The sequence below is a fragment of the Mus caroli genome, chromosome 1 (assembly GCF_900094665.2).
Source record: "Mus caroli chromosome 1, CAROLI_EIJ_v1.1, whole genome shotgun sequence".
In the NCBI taxonomy this organism is placed as follows: domain Eukaryota; kingdom Metazoa; phylum Chordata; class Mammalia; order Rodentia; family Muridae; genus Mus; species Mus caroli.
Window position 1 is genome coordinate 98,679,257 of NC_034570.1, and position 17,587 is coordinate 98,696,843.

The 17,587-nt window shown below is 44.2% G+C and overlaps 2 protein-coding genes across 4 annotated transcripts in view; one reads left to right on the forward strand and one right to left on the reverse strand.

Moving 5' to 3' along the window:
- LOC115030387 lies at positions 1–11,014 on the reverse strand. Its single transcript, XM_029474383.1, has 3 exons — positions 10,803–11,014; positions 9,664–9,748; positions 1–279 (listed from the first exon to the last, which is right to left on the reverse strand). The coding sequence occupies exons 1-3, from the start codon at positions 10,860–10,862 to the stop codon at positions 98–100; spliced, it is 327 nt and encodes a 108-aa protein (XP_029330243.1). The 5' UTR covers positions 10,863–11,014; the 3' UTR covers positions 1–97.
- A 20-nt stretch (positions 11,015–11,034) lies between these two features.
- Zcchc2 (zinc finger CCHC-type containing 2) overlaps positions 11,035–17,587 on the forward strand; it is a 46,036-nt gene continuing 39,483 nt past the window's right edge. The window contains exon 1 of one of the 3 annotated variants that reach the window (XM_021154251.2): positions 11,035–12,357. In XM_021154251.2, coding sequence (XP_021009910.1) covers positions 11,425–12,357 — 933 coding nt within the window. In that variant the 5' untranslated portion in view covers positions 11,035–11,424. The remainder of the gene's footprint in view (positions 12,358–17,587) is intronic. The other 2 variants (XM_021154302.2, XR_003835978.1) reach the window with 2 other exon arrangements.

Sequence of the window (17,587 nt, forward strand, 5' to 3'; positions counted from 1 at the left end):
TGTCGCAACACAATACACCATTTAATAAGACAGAGTTTAAAATGCACACCACCATGTGAACAGACTCAGAAAGCATTTCCTCCAAAGTTCAAAATATTTAGGAATAGAAAATAAAACAGGAGCTGGAGAGATGGCTCGGGGACTTAAGAGGACAGGATGTGTTTTCCAAAAGATCAGAGACTGATTCCCAGTAGCCATGTGACTGTTCACAAATATTTGTAATTCCAGTTCCATAGGATTCCAGGCCCTGTTCTTCTGGTTCTTCTGCACCAGGCACTCCTGTGGTACACAAACATAAATGCATAACAAACAGCCACACATGTAAAATACAACTCTTCAAATATTAGGGGAAGGAGAAAATCCTGCCTTTTTCAGAAGGCAGATGGCCCTTGTGGACCTGGGCATAGAGAGCTTCAAGGAAAGATGTCCTTAACCTTGACAAATGGTTGGGAGTCTATGACAGTGGCCCAGTAGGAAAGCTGTTTTTATGCTAAAGGAAAGAAACACAGACGAACACATGCACACACAATGGTAAAACGCTACATTTTTCTCTTGGTAAGACTGGGCCTAAGGCAGCAGGGCCACTTCCATTTGCTTCGTTCTAGACAGTTTAGGGAAGACAAAAAAGGGCATCGTAATGAGAAACTTTGAAAAAAACCCATCGTCATAGATTTATGATCTTGTATGTGAAACTGAAGGAATGATTGTACATGAGTACACATGTGCACATGCATATATACTCACAAACACACACACACATGAAACTACTAGAACTATTGAAGGAATCAATAAAGTTGCAGAATAAAATTTTACCACACCAAAATCAATAATATTTCTATATATTGTCTAAGAATTATCCAAAATTAAAACTAGAAACTGTTTTTCAATGAAAAATGTGTCAAATCCAAACTACAGGGGGACATGTATTCTACAATATCCAAGCCTCAGAGTCTTGCTCAGTGAACCCACATAGAGGAAAACAGTCAACACTTACAAGGTGACCTCTAACCTCCATATGCTGGCCATGGCATGCATGTGTGCATGTACACACATGATAAATAAACACAAAAAAGCAGCTATGCATCTCAATGGTAAATACTTAGCACAAGCACAAGGCCTCAGAGCTTTCTACAAAACTCAGTCACAGACAAACACTGAAAAGGACTTGTGGGTGGGGTACAACTCAGTGCTAGAGCACTTTCCTACCCTGCAGGAGACCCCAATTCAATCCCCAGTACCATGAGGAGTGAATGAAACACATGGTAAACTTCATGCAGGGAAATTGTGCCTAATTTGGTTTTGCCATATTAGTTAGTTAAATTTTTAGTAATGAATACATATGGCTTTTATAGTCAGGAAACACAGGGCTAACATTAAACTCTTTGGGTTCATTTAAAGAGTCACAGACGTTGACTGCATAGTAACTGAAGCTTGGCTTTGGGGTTGCCAACCAGAATTTGAATGCTTGGGGTACTTTCTAGCATAAGACCTAGGGGAAATGGCCTCACCCCACAGCCTTCATTTCCTTATCTATACAATAGAAGAGTGTGACGAAGATGAATGGATGCTGTACAACCTCGCTTGTAAATTGACACTCTGCTCAACATTTAGTATGTGGTCATTCACACCATTGTGGTTGCTCTGTTAAGGAAGTCTTGTTTTCCTATAAGGAAATGATTTTTTTGGCTGTCATTTCCTTCCTTTCTGTGACTTCTTTAAGCCACCAAATGAGAAAACACACCAGTCAGAGAGGGTTGGGTGCAGAAAATAGACTATCAGTGTAACTCTCATCCTCAGAGCTGCTCTGAGCCTGAGCCTTTTGATCTATGCACAGATCTGCCCCATAGATGTCCAGGAGGCAGGCACCATCCAGGGAGACTACCAGAGGTGTAGCTTTTACCAGAGCTGTTGCAAGCAGGAAGCTCGCACCATCACATGATCTTAAATGCTTGTGAGACCCTGCAGCCAAAAAGCTGGCTGAAGCAGAAAGTGTGCTGGGGTGGGCTCTGGGAAGGTTGATCATGTAATGAGTCTTAACGTAGCACCATATGACCATCTCCATTGTGTGGCTAGCTTGCCTGAGTCATCAGCTGTGTCCCAGACTCAGAGGTCAGAGGTCAGCAAATGACAACATGGTCAACGTCCTTTAGTCACCTCTAACTCTCTGACATCACTTCCTAGTGTTTTCCTAGAACAAAGTGGTTCTTCAGGCTACCCAAATCTCAGTGGCAACCAGGACACTATCACAAGCTTCCTAATCTTATATTTGCAGTTAAATTTGAGAAGCAGCAGACTTGTGTAAATAAAAAACTCTCCATCTTACATCTACCTCATAAAAACACAAGAGAAAACTTTTCCATAAATATTAAGATCTTTGAGACTTTGAATGAAAATTCTATCAGCGTTGCAAAGATTGATGGAAAATTGAAAATAGCACTATAGCCTATAAAACAATGAACCTTGACTTCAGGTTTACTAACAAAATAAACATCTGTTAATGTTTTAAGTAGAACTGGATCATAAATCAGTATCACAGGTAGCACTGCCCTCTGAAGCCAAGACATCAAAAGTATAATCTAATTTATGTTTGCTTCCCTTCTATTTGCTTAGCTCCAGCTCATTATGATAATCACTAAAATGTACAACACATCTTTCTACCTAATAAATAAATTGGCTGACTTTAATTATTTTAGTATAAACGGAGTGGGTGTGGCCTTGTTGGAGGAAGTGTGGCACTGCTGGGGTGGGCTTTGAGATCCTCCTTCTAGCCAAGTGGGAGCCAGTTTTCTACTATTTGCCTTTGGAACAAGAGTCAGCTCCTCCAGTGCCATGCCTGCCTGGATGCTGCCATGCTTCCAGCCTTGATGATAATGGACCGGACCTCAGAACCAGTAAGCCAACTTCAATTATATGTTATCCATCATAAGAATTGCTTTGGTCATGGTGTCTGCTCACAGCAGTAAAACCCTAACTAAAACATCCATCTCAAGAAAAGAAAAGGAAAGGGGTTCATATATCCTAGGCTGGCCTCAAACTTGCTATGTAGCTGAGGATAATCTTGAAAATCTAGTCCTCCTGCCTCCTGAGTGCTAAGCATCACTAACTAGATTTTATAGAACCCTGGGAACTAAACCAGGTCTTCTTGCATGCTACAGAAGTATTCTCTCAACTAAACTACAGCCTGAACTTGTTCCAATTTGTAGTATTATTATGGTACTGTTTGGGATCAATACTACTTACATGGATATGATGTATAAATTTAAATTTCAAAGAACACAAACAGCAGGCTGATTCATGATTGTAGGTCACTTACCCCAGTTGATAATACTCAAGGGGGAGTGATGACTGACTCAACTATAAAGATCTGGTGAAACAGAATGTTATTCAAGTCCAATGTGGGGTCGCCATTCCCCAAAGTAACTCAAAAGCAAATTGGAGTCGTGGTAAAGATGGATTCTGAATTAGAACTACAGTGTGAAAACTGGATAGAGGAAAGACTTTTTTATGAAAGTAAAAGACAGAAAGAATGAACCCTTCTTTAGGACAGGCTGGGTGTTTCCTATGACAGAAAGTTCTAACAGGGCTGTGGGAGGGGCACACTGAGGAGCCATCATCAACCTTAGCATGTGTGCTCGCTGCCCATTTCCCAGCTTCAGATGACAAGCACCCTTCTGCATCTCTTTTGAAAGAAGACAGATAAAACAATCAAGTAATGAAGGCAATTCAATTCTAATAGCCTAGGCAGGAAAGCATCCTCTTGGCACTCCACCATGCTTTTGTGTAATGCGATTTTCTGCAGCGTCCCTTAAGGTTTCTGCAGGGAGTGACCTTGCTTGGACTTGGCTGTCTCAGGTTTCCTTTGTAACACACTGACAAACTGATTCCTGGGACACCTTGTGAGTCTGCAAGTCATGACCATTTATTTGGTTCTGACCAACTTTACTCTGTAAGTTTTTTGAAAGGTCTATAAACTTGAGATAACACATTCAGAAAAACAGTTCTGCATCAAGTTTTAAAGCCCTTTTATAAATCTTATATCTTTGTTTTGAAGGGACTTTGAGTAATGTTTTGTCTCACTTACAAAACCAGTTAACTAAGCAACTTGACATATGTTAAGTACACTTGCATATTTAATACTGTGGCTAAGTGTAACTCAACAACAAAGATAAATGCAGGGCTAGCTTATGTTCATGTTTGAACACCATGGAATATACTCATTCAGATAGAGGGCTTCTTGGCACAACCAAGACACACAATAAACCCGAGTCTGATGTAGCGGCGATTTAGTTAAACCGCTTTGGCTCCTGGTGGGCTGTGTGCACGCTGTACCTGCTCAAGAGCTCTCTGGATTCACAAATCACACACACAGACACACCAGATAATACTGGCTTGACTAGCACAATGGCTGCGAACTTTTAAATCTCCCTGCTGCTAGCATACACTCTCCCCTCCAACTTTCCAGAGTCAACTTGCTAAGTCAACACTTCATTTCTGCTAACCCAGACCCAAATGGGGGAGTGGCCCCAAGGGCCACTTTCTCAAGTCTAACATAGCTGGTTTGGTTCTTCTCTGCAGCTCTTATGTCTAATCCCTCCGCTTCTCTACCATGGCGAGTCTCCTCCTCTCCTACCCCGTGAAATCTAAAAGTCCTGCCTCTGTCTTTCTGCCCAGCCATTGGCTGTATGGCAATTCTTTATTATCAATTAAAGCCAGCTGGGGTTAGCGACCCTTAGCTCTGGAAGTGGCTTTTGGAAGCAGAATTAAGACAAAGCATCAGAACCAATTCCCAACAGTCTGGTGGCAGTGTCCCACAGCACTCTTTTAAGTAGGAAACTCCAAAATAATGACAACACACAGTCTACATGCACCAGTAGCAATCATTTGTCATCACTAAGTCTTGTGCACACTATACACAGTTGTATGTGCTGTACTTTCATCTAGCAGGCAGCACCATGGGCTTATTACAGCAGAATCATCATTAGTCAGGAATCCATTGTGTTGTCATGTGACGATGAGTATGAGATGACTAGGCGGTAGGAAGACTTCAGCTGCATTATAATCACAGGAATGAGAGTGACTGGCTAGAGCCTTGTGCATGGTGCATGACTCTACTGTCTTCATGAGTCTCTTGGATGTGTATTTGGGATGTCTAGTTTTTCCATTTTATTTAAAAAAAATTCATACCAACAGAAAACCAAACCAGTACATTGTTCACCCCTCTTAGATTATGAATATTGTATGGCATTTACTTTGCCTTATTTATTAAGTTTTTCCTAAGCTATCTGAAGATAAATTATAGGTACCACAGCATTTCAGCCTTGAGTATGGCTCCACATACTCCTTGAAGACGGGGTTTTTACTTAGAAGCCACAATATCATTATTTCACCCAAGTCAGCATTGAGGCGAATAAGCTCATATCCAAATTATCTAATTATCTCCCAAATGTCTTTTGCATTTTTAATTCAAGGAACCAAATTCAAATTAAAATCAGGCATTACATTTAGTTGTTTTATTTCTTGAGGATCCTTCTATTTAGAACAGCACCCTCCTTGTATTTGTTTTGATAATGTGAATAATTTTACATATTTTAAAATATTCACATCGTCCTACATAATGCCCTAAAGTCCTAAATAGATGCCAGGTCATAGCGGTGCACACCTTCTATCCCAGCATTCCAAAGGAAGAAGCTGGTGGATCTCTGAGTTTGAGGCCAGCCTGGACTAGAGGGTGAGGTCCAGGATGTGTAGAGAAACCCTGGCTCGAAAAACAAAATGAAACAAAAAAGAAAAAAAGAAAAGAAAAGAAAAAAAAAGAAAAGAAAGAAAGATAATGTCTGGGTTAATCGTATTTCCACATGATTATATTTATTATACATATTTTGACAAGTATACAAGATGTATTATTGCTAGTAGCACTATTGACATGACAAAGGAAAATATTAACGTTCCATTATTGCTAAAATTAGCTGTGGCATCATGGCTTTGATGGCGTCCGTTATATTTATTCCAATAAAATACATTTTCTTTGTGTTAAAATCGTTTTGAATTTACTTACTTTACGTATACAAATGTTTTACTTGTATGTCGTTGTCTGTCTGTCTGTGCTCCATGTGCCTGGTACCTGTAGAGGTAGTCTGATCAGTAAGCCACCATGTGGGTGATAAAAATTGAACCGAGGTCTTCTGCAAGAAGTGCTCTTAACTACTGAGACCTCTCTCTTTCTCCCATCTATTTTCTCTGCTCTCAGCTGAGGCCAGGGAGAATATGTATTTTGTTTCCAGGTAGCTTTGTATCCAATAGTAAGCAGGTCAGACTACATTTGACATTGTAACCATGACTACAATTGACAGTTACAAAATGTCACCTTCTTCAGCCACACTCTCCTGGAAGTGCACACTGACTCTTCTTTTACTCCCATGGATTAGAAGTTTTAAAATCTATTAATATTACTGTACTGTTTTTACACTGAAATTACCCCAAACTTCGAAGATTGGAGTTCATCTGTTCTTGAGACATATCCTACTTCAAATTAAGTAGAATTGCTAATAGAAGTCACTAGTTTTAGTAATTTCCAAACCAAACCATATTACTATCAAATTTATTTTTCAACTCTCTCTAAAGATCGTGGATTTCAATTTTTTAAAATCAATATACAGTATTTGAGAACATAGTTATCCTGGTCTTGCTAGGCCCAGGAATCTTTCTGACAGAGTCAAAACCCCAGAGAGACTCTGAATTCAACCCAAGGAGAGGCATCCAGCAAAGATTCTCTACCACATTTGTGGCACAGAGTCCCAAGCTACCCATGAAAATACTGTCACAGAAACAGTGCTTGTGACTTTTGCTTTTTTTTTTTTCCTAAACTGCATTGTATTTTTAGAAACCCAGGAAAAACCCCTTACCTTTTAAATTTTAATATGTAATTTTTCATTAAGTTATATTTCAACAAATAATTTGCCTGTGTTATTTCCAAGACCTGTTGATCAACCTTTAAATAAATTTTAAAAAACTAACATTCATATATAATGATGTGTATGACCCAACTGAACAGAAAATTATTTTTGAAATGTACTTGTGACAATTAAATGATAAAAAGGGCACACTAAAGTACAATGGTGTTGACATATGAATTTGCTTCCTCGGGATCCACACTTCCCTTCCTTCTTTGCAACAGCCCTTGATGTCTTTTCTGTGGATCCCTATAATTCTGAATAAACTGACTCCACTCTTTTGGACCCAGAGACTGATCAAGAGTGGACATGGAACTTGAGCAAGTGGAGCAAGGGAGCCGGTCAGATCTGGCCTGAAGATGCTGGTATACACATTTTGTCTTTCCTACTAGACATGAACTCGAACACCCTTAAGCTTCTGGCCTTTACTTCTGTTCTACTGTCCACTCATTTATTTCATAATTGTTTATGAACATTTACTGTGTGCTAAATGGGACGAACAGATTAGCAGCTGGTAAAATATGAAGTTGAAAAAGGCATGGCCAGTTAACCGACATTTATATCCCAGCCAAGGATGCTTCGTGGCTCACATTTACTGCCCTACTCCTTGTGAATTCAAGGCCAGCCTAGCTAACATAATGAGACCTAGTATCGGAAGAAGAAAAGGAGGAGGAAGAAGAGGAGGAGGAGGAAGAAGAAGAGGAGGGCGAGGAGGAGGAGGAGGAGGAGGAGAGGGAGAGAGAGAGAGAGAGAGAGAGAGAGAGAGAGAGAGAATGAACGAATTTAGAGTAAGAAACAGGAAACCATGTTTGAAAGTCAATAGGTCAATATTCGTGACTTACAGAACAAACTTTAGAGATGGATCAGCCTGGCTGTTTCAGAAAACATCTTGGCTAAATAGAAGACTTGAACATAGAGCTCTTTAAATTATGGGTATGCATCTGTCTCTGCACCTGAGTATGCTGCCCATGGAGGTAAGAGCTACTAGATCCCCTGGAGCTAGAGTCAGTCACAGGCAGTGACAGCTTCCTGATGTGGGTCATAGGAACCCAACTGCTGAATCCAGATCCTCTGCAAGAGCAGTACACTCGTAACTGATAAACCATCTCTCCAGACCTAAACACATTTTTTTTTGATAGAGGGGATAATGTTAAGTATATCAGTCTATTCTGAATTACTTAAGTATTTGGGGTTTAGGTAAAAATTACTTTCTGTAATCTAATTGCAAAAGGTAGGATTTAAAAGTCCTTTCTATCATTATTAGCATCAAATCCAAAGTGCAACCTTCCCTTGTAACCAGTTTTCTTTTTGCAGAGAAATACACATTTGGATGCTAAGAATAATAACATCTTTCATGTTTTACTAAATGTCTATCAAAAGCATATGAAGACAAGACACAATAGTACCTTGAGCTGACTCTGTTAGCCGGGGTTCCCCAGAGGAACAGAACCAATAGAATATCTTACAAGAAAAGTTATTAGATTGGCTTATACCATATGGCATAGGTAGTTCAACAACAGTTGTCTACATGCTAGAGAGGCTGAGAACCTAGTAGCTTCTCAGTCCACAGAGCTAAATGTCTCCATGGTCCAGCTGCTGATCTTCAGTGATTAGAAGGGTAAAACTGGGCTAAGGCATCAGGGAAGGAGGCAGTGGAAGAAAGAGGTCCGGGCAAGGCAGGCAGGTAAGAACAGCAGCTTTCCCTCTGATCACTTCTAATCTGGCCTCCTTGCTGGCAGATGCTGCCCTCCCTACAGGGGTGCCATCATAACATAAGGGAGGGACTTCCCCCTCCATCAGTTCTTGTAAGAATTATTCTCACAACTGGCTCAGAAGCAAGTCTCTGACAAACAAGTTTAGCCATCACAATCCCAGTATGAAAAATTTGGATACAAACCCCACACTCGACACTCCTATAGCCCATGTGATTTGATTACACATGGAACATAAAATTTAGAGCATGTTTTTGCAACGAGGCAGATCATATTTCTAAAGAGTCATCAGAATCATGAGGGTAGTTCTCCTGAGTTAAACACTCCCATGTTGCCCTGGGCTCTCTCCCTTGAGAGTAAGCGCTGCAGCCATTCTTCACCCCTGCTCCCTGTGTTCTGTCACTAATCACAGGGTGGAAAAAAACACTTAGACGTGTGTGTGTGTGTGTGTGTGTGTGTGTGTGTGATTTGCAGAGAGGGGGCCCTGAAACAACACCCTGTGGGGACAAACCATCAAGTTGGTGGAGGATAACCTGAATTAAGGTATCGTACATGTTATTTATAAGTGTTACTATCAACTGTGCTTTCTAATGCTAGCCAAGCTAGAGAGACAAAAATCATTATTAACAGTTGCAAATTTAATTCTGATGAAAATGTGAACTGGGTGTTGTGAGTCTATATTAAATAACTGATGCAATAGAAAATTAAAGATTAAAAATCCATAGTCGGGATCACATATAAAAATCAATTTGGAAGTAGAGTATTTGCTCATTACATAAGGCATGGAAGTAAAGTTGGGAATGTGGCAGGGGAGGGGGCCTGAGGGGGGGGGGCTCCTCACTATTCTGCTTAAAACATTTTATCCTAAGCTTCAGAAATGTGCCTAAGTGATCAGGCAGGAACAGTAGACTCGAGGATAGTAGCTGAGGCTTACTTCATTTAAGCTATACCCAAGAAGCACACAAAAGAGAAAACTACATGTCAGAATAGCTTTCACTTACTTTTATCAATATAAAATGTACTGAGTAATTCTCCATCTCTTGGTTTTATCACGGAAGCTGATTTAGGGTTCAACTCAGCCTTATCCTAAATGATAAAGCCGCAGAGTTTGTGAGATAAAGGCGATTCTATACACTCTGTAGATGTCCCAACACTCTCAAAGAGGGTTAGTGTGGCATTTAATTTTCTCACGCTCCTTCTTTGGTTATGTGGTATAAGTTCTTTATTTAAAACTGTCGGAAATTTTAAAAAAACAAGCACACAAAGACACTACTTTTATGGACCCTCAAATAATAATAATAATAATAATAATAATCCTGTTTCCCCCGCCCCTGGGCACAAGATTTATATTTATTTACAACCATGGACTGACAAACAGCATGCCAAGAACTCTTGACCAGCAGTCAGGCTCTAGCACAAATGAGACAGGATGGTCCTGATGGCTCTGAGAGCAATCATGGCCCCTTGGGTTGGTTTGGTTTTTAAATTGATTTTTATGGCTGGGCTATACATATCACTGAAAGAGTCATGGGGAGGGCGGTGTCTACAAAACTTAAAAATGTAATATCGCTTAAAAACTTAAAACCCTGACAAGACAGTAACTTATTAAATTGTTTAAAAGAGTTACAGGAAATTCACACCAGCTCAAGAATTCCAAATGTTCACGGATAGGAACTAAAACGTAGCCAATAAGTGATTGCGCAAACCATAGATTTGGGGCAGGAGGGCGTTCTTAAACTTAACCTTGCAAGCCAGATGCAACCATTAGGCCAAGCACCCCCAGCAACAGGGTCCCCTCAGCCGGATACCCGGCCCAAAGCAGCACCGTGCAGCCAGCCTGAGCAAGGGCGCTCGCCGCCCCAAACCACTCTACATCCCGACCTAACTCCCGGATCTTCGTCCCAGGGTTCACACCAACGGTCCAGGTGAAGTTTTAGAATATGGTAATCTCCCGTGGCTGACTTTGGCGGAGTTCAAGAGGCGGCAGGGGCTGGGAACCCACTCGGCGTGATCCAGGGCGGTGGCTGACGCGAAGATGGTCTGCAGCCACGGCACGGTCAGATCTCTCAAGAAAAACTAAGTCGATGTCCCTCCTCCCACGCGAACCTCGCCCACTTCTGCTGCTCCGGGCCAAGCTCACCTCGCCGTGGTCCGAAAGTCCTAAACTCACGTCCTCAGTCTGCTGGAACCCATCAAGCATTAGGACCGCGCGGGATGTGCCAGAGCCTTGCAGCTAGGCAAGAGGTGGGCGTGGCTTCTCAGAGAGGGCGGCTCCCGGCGGGGAGGGGGGCTAACGAGAAGCTCGCGTCACGTCAGATCTAAACGTTGATTGGCTGGAGTGCAGTGCGCGGAGCCCGCCAGCGTCTCCGCCCAGCCCCGCTGCTGCTCCTCCTCCTCCTCCTCACCAAGCCGCTCTGCCTGGGCCGGCTCGAGAGGGAACGGCTCAGGCCGTCACCGCCAGCCTCGTGCGGACGCGGAAAGGCGGAAGGAGGACGCGCTCGTCGACTTGCTCCTCCCGCACCGGACTCCCCAGCGGGCACGGAGCCCAGGGGAGGAGCCGTCGCGGTCACGCCCCGCCTCCCGCCGGGACGAAGCTGCCGGCCGGCCACCGCCCCCCCTCCCCGGTCGGCGAGACCCGCCCCCGGCCCGCCCCGGCGGCATGGAGGGGCAACGTTCTTGACGGCCGTGCCGCCGCCCGGGCGCTCGGCTCCTCCCGCCGCCCCCGCTCCCTCGCTCGGATGTCCGCACCGCCTTAGCTGAGGATGCTGAGGATGAAGCTGCCACCGAAGTCGACGCACCCCAGCGAGCCGCCGCCCGACACGGAGGAGCCCGAGGCGGACGCGCGGCCGGGCGCAAAGGCTCCGCTGCGCCGCCGCCGCGACTGCCGCCCGCCGCCGCCGCCGCCGCCGCCCACGGGCCTGCCGCGGGGATCCCCGCAGCCGCCGCCACCGCCGCCGCCCCGGGGGCTCGAGCCGCCTGTTGCTAGCGGGCCGACGGCGGGCGCGGGCATGCCGGGCGGCGGCGGGCACGCGGCGGCGCTGCGCGAACAGGAGCGGGTGTATGAGTGGTTCGGGCTGGTGCTGGGCTCGGCGCAGCGCCTGGAGTTCATGTGCGGGCTGCTGGACCTGTGCAACCCGCTGGAGCTGCGCTTTCTCGGCTCGTGCCTGGAGGACTTGGCGCGCAAGGACTACCACTACCTGCGCGACTCGGAGGCGAAGGCCAACGGCCTCTCGGACCCAGGGTCGCTGGCCGACTTCCGAGAGCCCGCCGTGCGCTCGCGCCTCATCGTATACCTAGCGCTGCTGGGCTCGGAGAACAGAGAGGCCGCCGGCCGCCTGCACCGCCTCCTGCCCCAGGTGGACGCGGTGCTCAGGAGCCTGCGCGCGACTCGAGCCGAGGGCTCGCAGGGCAGCGTGGAGGACGAGCCGAGTGGCGATGGCGAGCAGGACGCGGAGAAGGACGGCCCCGGCCCGGAAGGCAGTGGCTGCGCCAAGCTCGGGACTGGAGGCGGGCTCGGCTTCAGGGCCCAAGAGGAACTGCTGCTGCTCTTCACCATGGCTTCGCTGCACCCGGCTTTCTCCTTCCACCAGCGGGTCACCCTGAGGGAGCACCTGGAGAGGCTCCGCAGCGCACTCCGGGTGGAGCCGGAGGACGCGGAGGTGGAGCCCAGCAACTTTGCGGGCTCCAGGGCCCAGGTAAGGTGCTCAGAGGTGCGAAGAAGTGCAGTCGCAGCTCCGGCCTCCGCCTCGGGGGGCCTCAGAATCCAGCTCTGACCCCAGCCTCGTGCAGGTGTCTCGGAATAACCGCTCCGCGGCCCTCAGCCCTGGGTAGTCATCGTCATTTTCTTGGGTGGCTCATTTCCAGTCACCCACATGCACATTGAGCCACCCGCCATAACAGAATGCTCTAGAATTCTCTTCTAATGTGCACGAGTTATCACGGAAGACTGGAGCTCCCTGACCCTAGACCTCAGAATTAGGAGGCTCGTGGGACATTTTGGGCTAGAGTATTTATTTGGGTGCTAGGTGCAAGGGAAAAAGCCAAGCGCTTGGGGCTGTCAACCACCATCTGTCTAGCCCTGGGTGGGCTGTTTCCTAGTCTCAGCCTGTTTAAAACCGCCTTACTCCTTGGTACTACCAGGTTACTGTGGCATAAGGAACTTTTCATACTTAGTGTGTGCTAATTAAGGTTTTGAATAGGTCTTTTGGCTTTTAGTCGGAGAACTTTGTATTCACTGGGAGTGTGTGTGTGTGTGTGTGGGGGGGTATTCTGTGGAGACCTATGAATTTGCTGACCTAAGTACAAAAATCGGTCATCTAGGTAAAGACTTGGGATGGCCTGGCTAAACCTTTAACAGACTACCAAACAAACTTTCCTAAGGGGCTTGATTTCTACTTCAGATTTGGAGTCTGGTGATCTCTTAGGTCTTTAGGCATTAACGTTGTCTAAAAGAGTTATTAAAACACATTTAGTACATAGGAATCCACTTGTCGAAAACTTTAAAGAATTTTTACAGTCTTAAAAGTAATTTAATTAGGCCCAATAAACCACTTAAGAGTGGCGATTTAATGGGGATATGTTTCAACTGCAATAAAAACTGTAGATTAAGACCTTATTTTTGTGGATCAGATCTGATTTGGACGCCATGCTTTTCCACTTTAAGCGGGGGGGGGGGGGGGGGTTCCCTCCCTCCTCGCTTGAAAGTTAACATGTATCAGCTCAGCAGTCATTCAATATGGTAGAACTAAAATTGAGCATTATGTTTCACTAATGATTGTATAGACTCGTTACCAAAGAACCCTGGGCATTTAGGATAGGTCTCAAAGGGCCTGCCTTAGAGATAATGTAGGCTGAGTACTTCTTTTTTTTTTTTTTCTTGAGACATTTGTGAAATCACAAGTTCATGTTTTATCTTATAAATCTTAACAAAATCTAGATGTAATAAGACTAATACCTTGCGTTTTCTTGATGATTGTAAAATCATACCATCTTCTAGTGTCTCTACCACCAGCACACACGTTTGTGTAAATGATAATAAAAGCTTAATTCACCCTTCAGCCTACTCACTAAATCTACCCGAAAAGCTACACCACAGAGCTGTTAAATTTAGAGACGAGAGCATGAGTTCGGGGACATGTTTTCTTATGACAATATAAGATAACCTTGAATTTGGTCTGATGAAAATGTCCCACAACGGAACAGTTTACATCATTCCATTCATAGTATACTAACACAGGTACAGCACTAATTGCAGAGTTTTAACTGTGAGGGTCTCCTTTCCCTTCATGTTGCTTTGAATGTGGGACTGTAAAGCAGACGGAGAGGGTAGATATGTGCTAATCAGAGTAATGAGATTTTTATCTTGACTGCAGTGCATGGCCTTTTTCTGGCCACCAGTAAGTGCTGGGAGGAGTGGACAAAGGAGATTGGGCATCCTGCCACTAATTTCAGCACATCATCACTTCTCAGGAAGTGGGAGTAGGGAATAAATGCTACAGGGATTAACATGCTAAAACAGCGCGCCAGACACTGGGGCTATTGCTTAGCGTGTATTTCTCTCGTAGTTGTTTATCTCCGGTAGTTGTTTAGGGTTGATGAACAAACTGTTTCTTTCTGATGAAACAACTTAGATCTCACCTATTGGAGGTGTGTGTGTGTGTGGGGGGGGGGTTATTGTGGGTCCCCAAGTCCACCAGCTGACGCTGTTTTGGACTTGATGTTTGAGCGGATCTTGTTGCTCACAGGCTGTCATTCTTGAGGCTGCTGGTGCAGGTGGGTTTTTTAAAGTGCGGATTCCCGCGGTCCAGCCCAGCTGTTGCTCGGCCCACGGTGACCTAAGCGCACAGAAGTTAGGGCGCGGGCGGGACTCTGCAGGGAGGGGGGCTGGAGAGCATGCCGGCCGCTCGTGGAGGCGCGGGGTCGTCCGGAGGACGCTGGGGTCGCCCGTGGTCGCGGCCCGCAGACAGCCGCAAGTCCGGGCTGCCCCTCCTCCGCCCGGCAAGATGGCGGCCGCGCAGTCCACGTGACCAGTGCCGTTCAGCCCTGGCCCCGCCCGGGCCCCAGCCTGGCTGAAGGGCTGGTAGTGGAGGTGGAGAAGCACGTGGGCCCAAGGCTGGTGGCGACTTAGACCTGATAAAGGAGAAATTCGTGGGGCTGCATTTTAACTTGCCCCGGAAGTAACTTTGGCTGCAGCTCTGCAGCTTGTCATATTTAGGAGTCATATTTGTCTTTATTAGTGTTTATGACCAAGGAAAGCATATTAGCCCTCAGTAGACGAAGAAAAAACCGAACTCATTTTTTTGTTAAGGTATACTGGTTCAGAATACCGTACCTAGCTTTAGAATTGTACCTAATAACTATAAAATGAGTTTCTTTAATTTTTTTTAACTAATGACATTTATGGATAAAACTTGAATGACAGCTTTATATTCTGTGCCCTGAGGGTGAAGTCCAGCACACAGTGTCTTAACCATGGACAGTGTGAGTTGGTGCTTACTAGTCCACATCAGAGAAACAGGAATAAACAAATGCAGTTTTACTCTTAAAAGTGACAGTTCATAGCTTTTAAAATGGGGTTTGGATGATTCTGTACATTATATAAAAACTTGAGTATTGGGCCTCCTTTTAGGAGACTTGACATAAATCTTACTTTCTTCCCAGCTGCAATAGACCATTATGCTTGTATATAGCTCCACAAATAGGCCCAAGGAACAGTAGTGGGAGTACTCATTAATGTATCTTAGGACGTGTGTAATTCTTTGTTAGAGTTCTCATATGTGAAAATAGCTGCAAACACCAAATGTTAAACACAGTTCTCTTCCTGTTATTAATAAGATAAACCATAAAGACTTAGGAACAAAAACCCTCTGTGGCTTTAGGAACTAGCTTTATTCCTGTGTTTGAATGATTTATAGGCACTGACACTATTCATGGGCGTTCGCTTTTACAAGGTTTTTCCTTAATTATCCATGCAGAGTTATGAGAAGCAAGCCACACTGGTTATCGTGGTAGTCTGCAGTGGGTGGCATTGTGTGATAGCTCTTTTGGTTGTTCTTAATGCTTGAAGCTTGGTTGTTTGACCTGACAAATGGTATTAACATTTGAATAAAAGATCCTGTGTCTTAGTGTCACTTAAACTCATAAGCCATACTTGAACTCATCAAAATTAAGTGGCCACAAGTCCTTTACCTACTAAAATTAGTAAATTTAGTAGAGGGGAAAAAACCTTGTGAAATTGTCCCCTTTTCTGTAAATGTGCAGATTGGCTGTATTGTCCTTGACCGACCCTTTTATTTCTACTCAGTTTGCAGTACAGATAATGTATGAGTTGTGCTGGAGCTTGAGAAAGAAAATTTTATAGTGGGTTTTAGTCTAAATTTTACTTCTCCAAGAAAATCTGAATGTATTTGTGTCAGAGTGCATAGAGAGCAGCTACCTAGAAGTTTGGATATTAGAATTCTGTTGTATTAGATGCTAAAATATGTATGCAAGGAATGACAATAAAAGGGAGTAGTGTTTTGTTGTTTCTGAGATGGTTTCACACTGTAATTCAGGCTTGCCTCAAACTGGGGGATCCTTCCTCTGTCTCCAAAGTATGAAATATAAGTATGAGCTAATTCTGTTGGCTAGAAGTCATATCTAAAATTCATTAGTAATATACACTGCATTTGTTTTCTTAGGCCAGTGCTAGAATATATCTCATGGTGAAGTGGTAGGTTTCCTCACTTATTAAAAGTAGTCTTCATTAGCATTTGAGTCAGGTTGGCCTCCTAGGTGGTCTAAGGGAAACAGATGTAGCCCAGCATCTCCAGATGGAGGTGGGAGCAGGAATAGCCATGTCCTCTAGGTGAAATGCTTGGTTTGCGTGACTGCAGCAAGGAATACAAGCATCAGTTGTGATATAAAACACTGTTGGAAGAGGCTTTTTAACAGTCAGGTAACTATTTTAGTTAGCAGGTGATTAGCAAAGTAAAGTATATGATTTCCTGTGCAGAGGTTTTCTCCTGGGGTCCAGGTGTAGAAAGAAAGCAAATGCTCTCCCTCCAGCTAGGTAAGACCACTCTTGCCACCGCACTCCTGCACTCCCTTTATTCTGGAGATGGATGGGAGGCTGGTGTTGTAGAGCTCTGAGTGAGGAAGCATGGTCTATAACAGCACTTAGGGAGGGGTTTACATTCCAGCCCTGAGACAGCAACCAGCCAACCTGAAGCTGAGCTTTAGTGCCCTCTATAAAAGGAGGGAGAGTGACTTCCTTTCTAGGTTGTGGTGATTGCCCTAAGAGCAAGTTGCAAAATAATTCAGACTATTTTAAACACATTATCAAGCTAGCACAGTTTTCTTTAACACTTTTTAAAGTATCATGACTTTTTATTTTCAGGAAAGGGGGTCTTTCTGTGTTTGGGGCTTTTTGGTTTTATACTTAAAGCCCACAGGGTAGAGAATTCTTACATTCTTATTAGTGTAATTCTAAATAGATTGATTTTTTTTCTTGTTTTTTCCAGATAGGGTTTCTCTGTATAGCCCTGGCTGTCCTGGAACTCACTTTGTAGACCAGGCTGGCATCGAACTCAGAAATCCGCCTGCCTCTGCCTCCCAAGTGCTGGAATCAAAGGCGTGGGCCACCACTGCCGGGCTAGATTGATTTTCAAGAAAGATACATAGTTGAAAAGATAGTATTTGGTTTTCAAAAAGGATACATAGTTGAAAAAGAGTATTTGAGAGATATTTTAAAAAGTTATTTTTTGTAATATTTGCATTGTAAAAAAAACTTTTAAAACTCCCAAAGAAGAAATCCTCTCCAGGTACAAATAATTTCTTTTAGTATTGGACTTGGGACTATAGATGGAAGAAAATACATATTTTGAATTTAAGTTATTATTCACTTCAGTGCAGTTGTAGTCTACTTATTCACCACTTTTCACATTT

Coding starts and splice junctions, on each gene's coding strand:
- LOC115030387 (XM_029474383.1), bottom strand. CDS start 10,862: ATGCTTGATGGGTTCCAGCAGACTGAGGACGTGAGTTTAGGACTTTCG. Junction 9,749..10,802: donor GACTTTCGGACCACGGCGAG/GTGAGCTTGGCC, acceptor TTTATCATTTAG/GATAAGGCTGAGTTGAACCC. Junction 280..9,663: donor TACATTTTATATTGATAAAA/GTAAGTGAAAGC, acceptor TGTGTACCACAG/GAGTGCCTGGTGCAGAAGAA.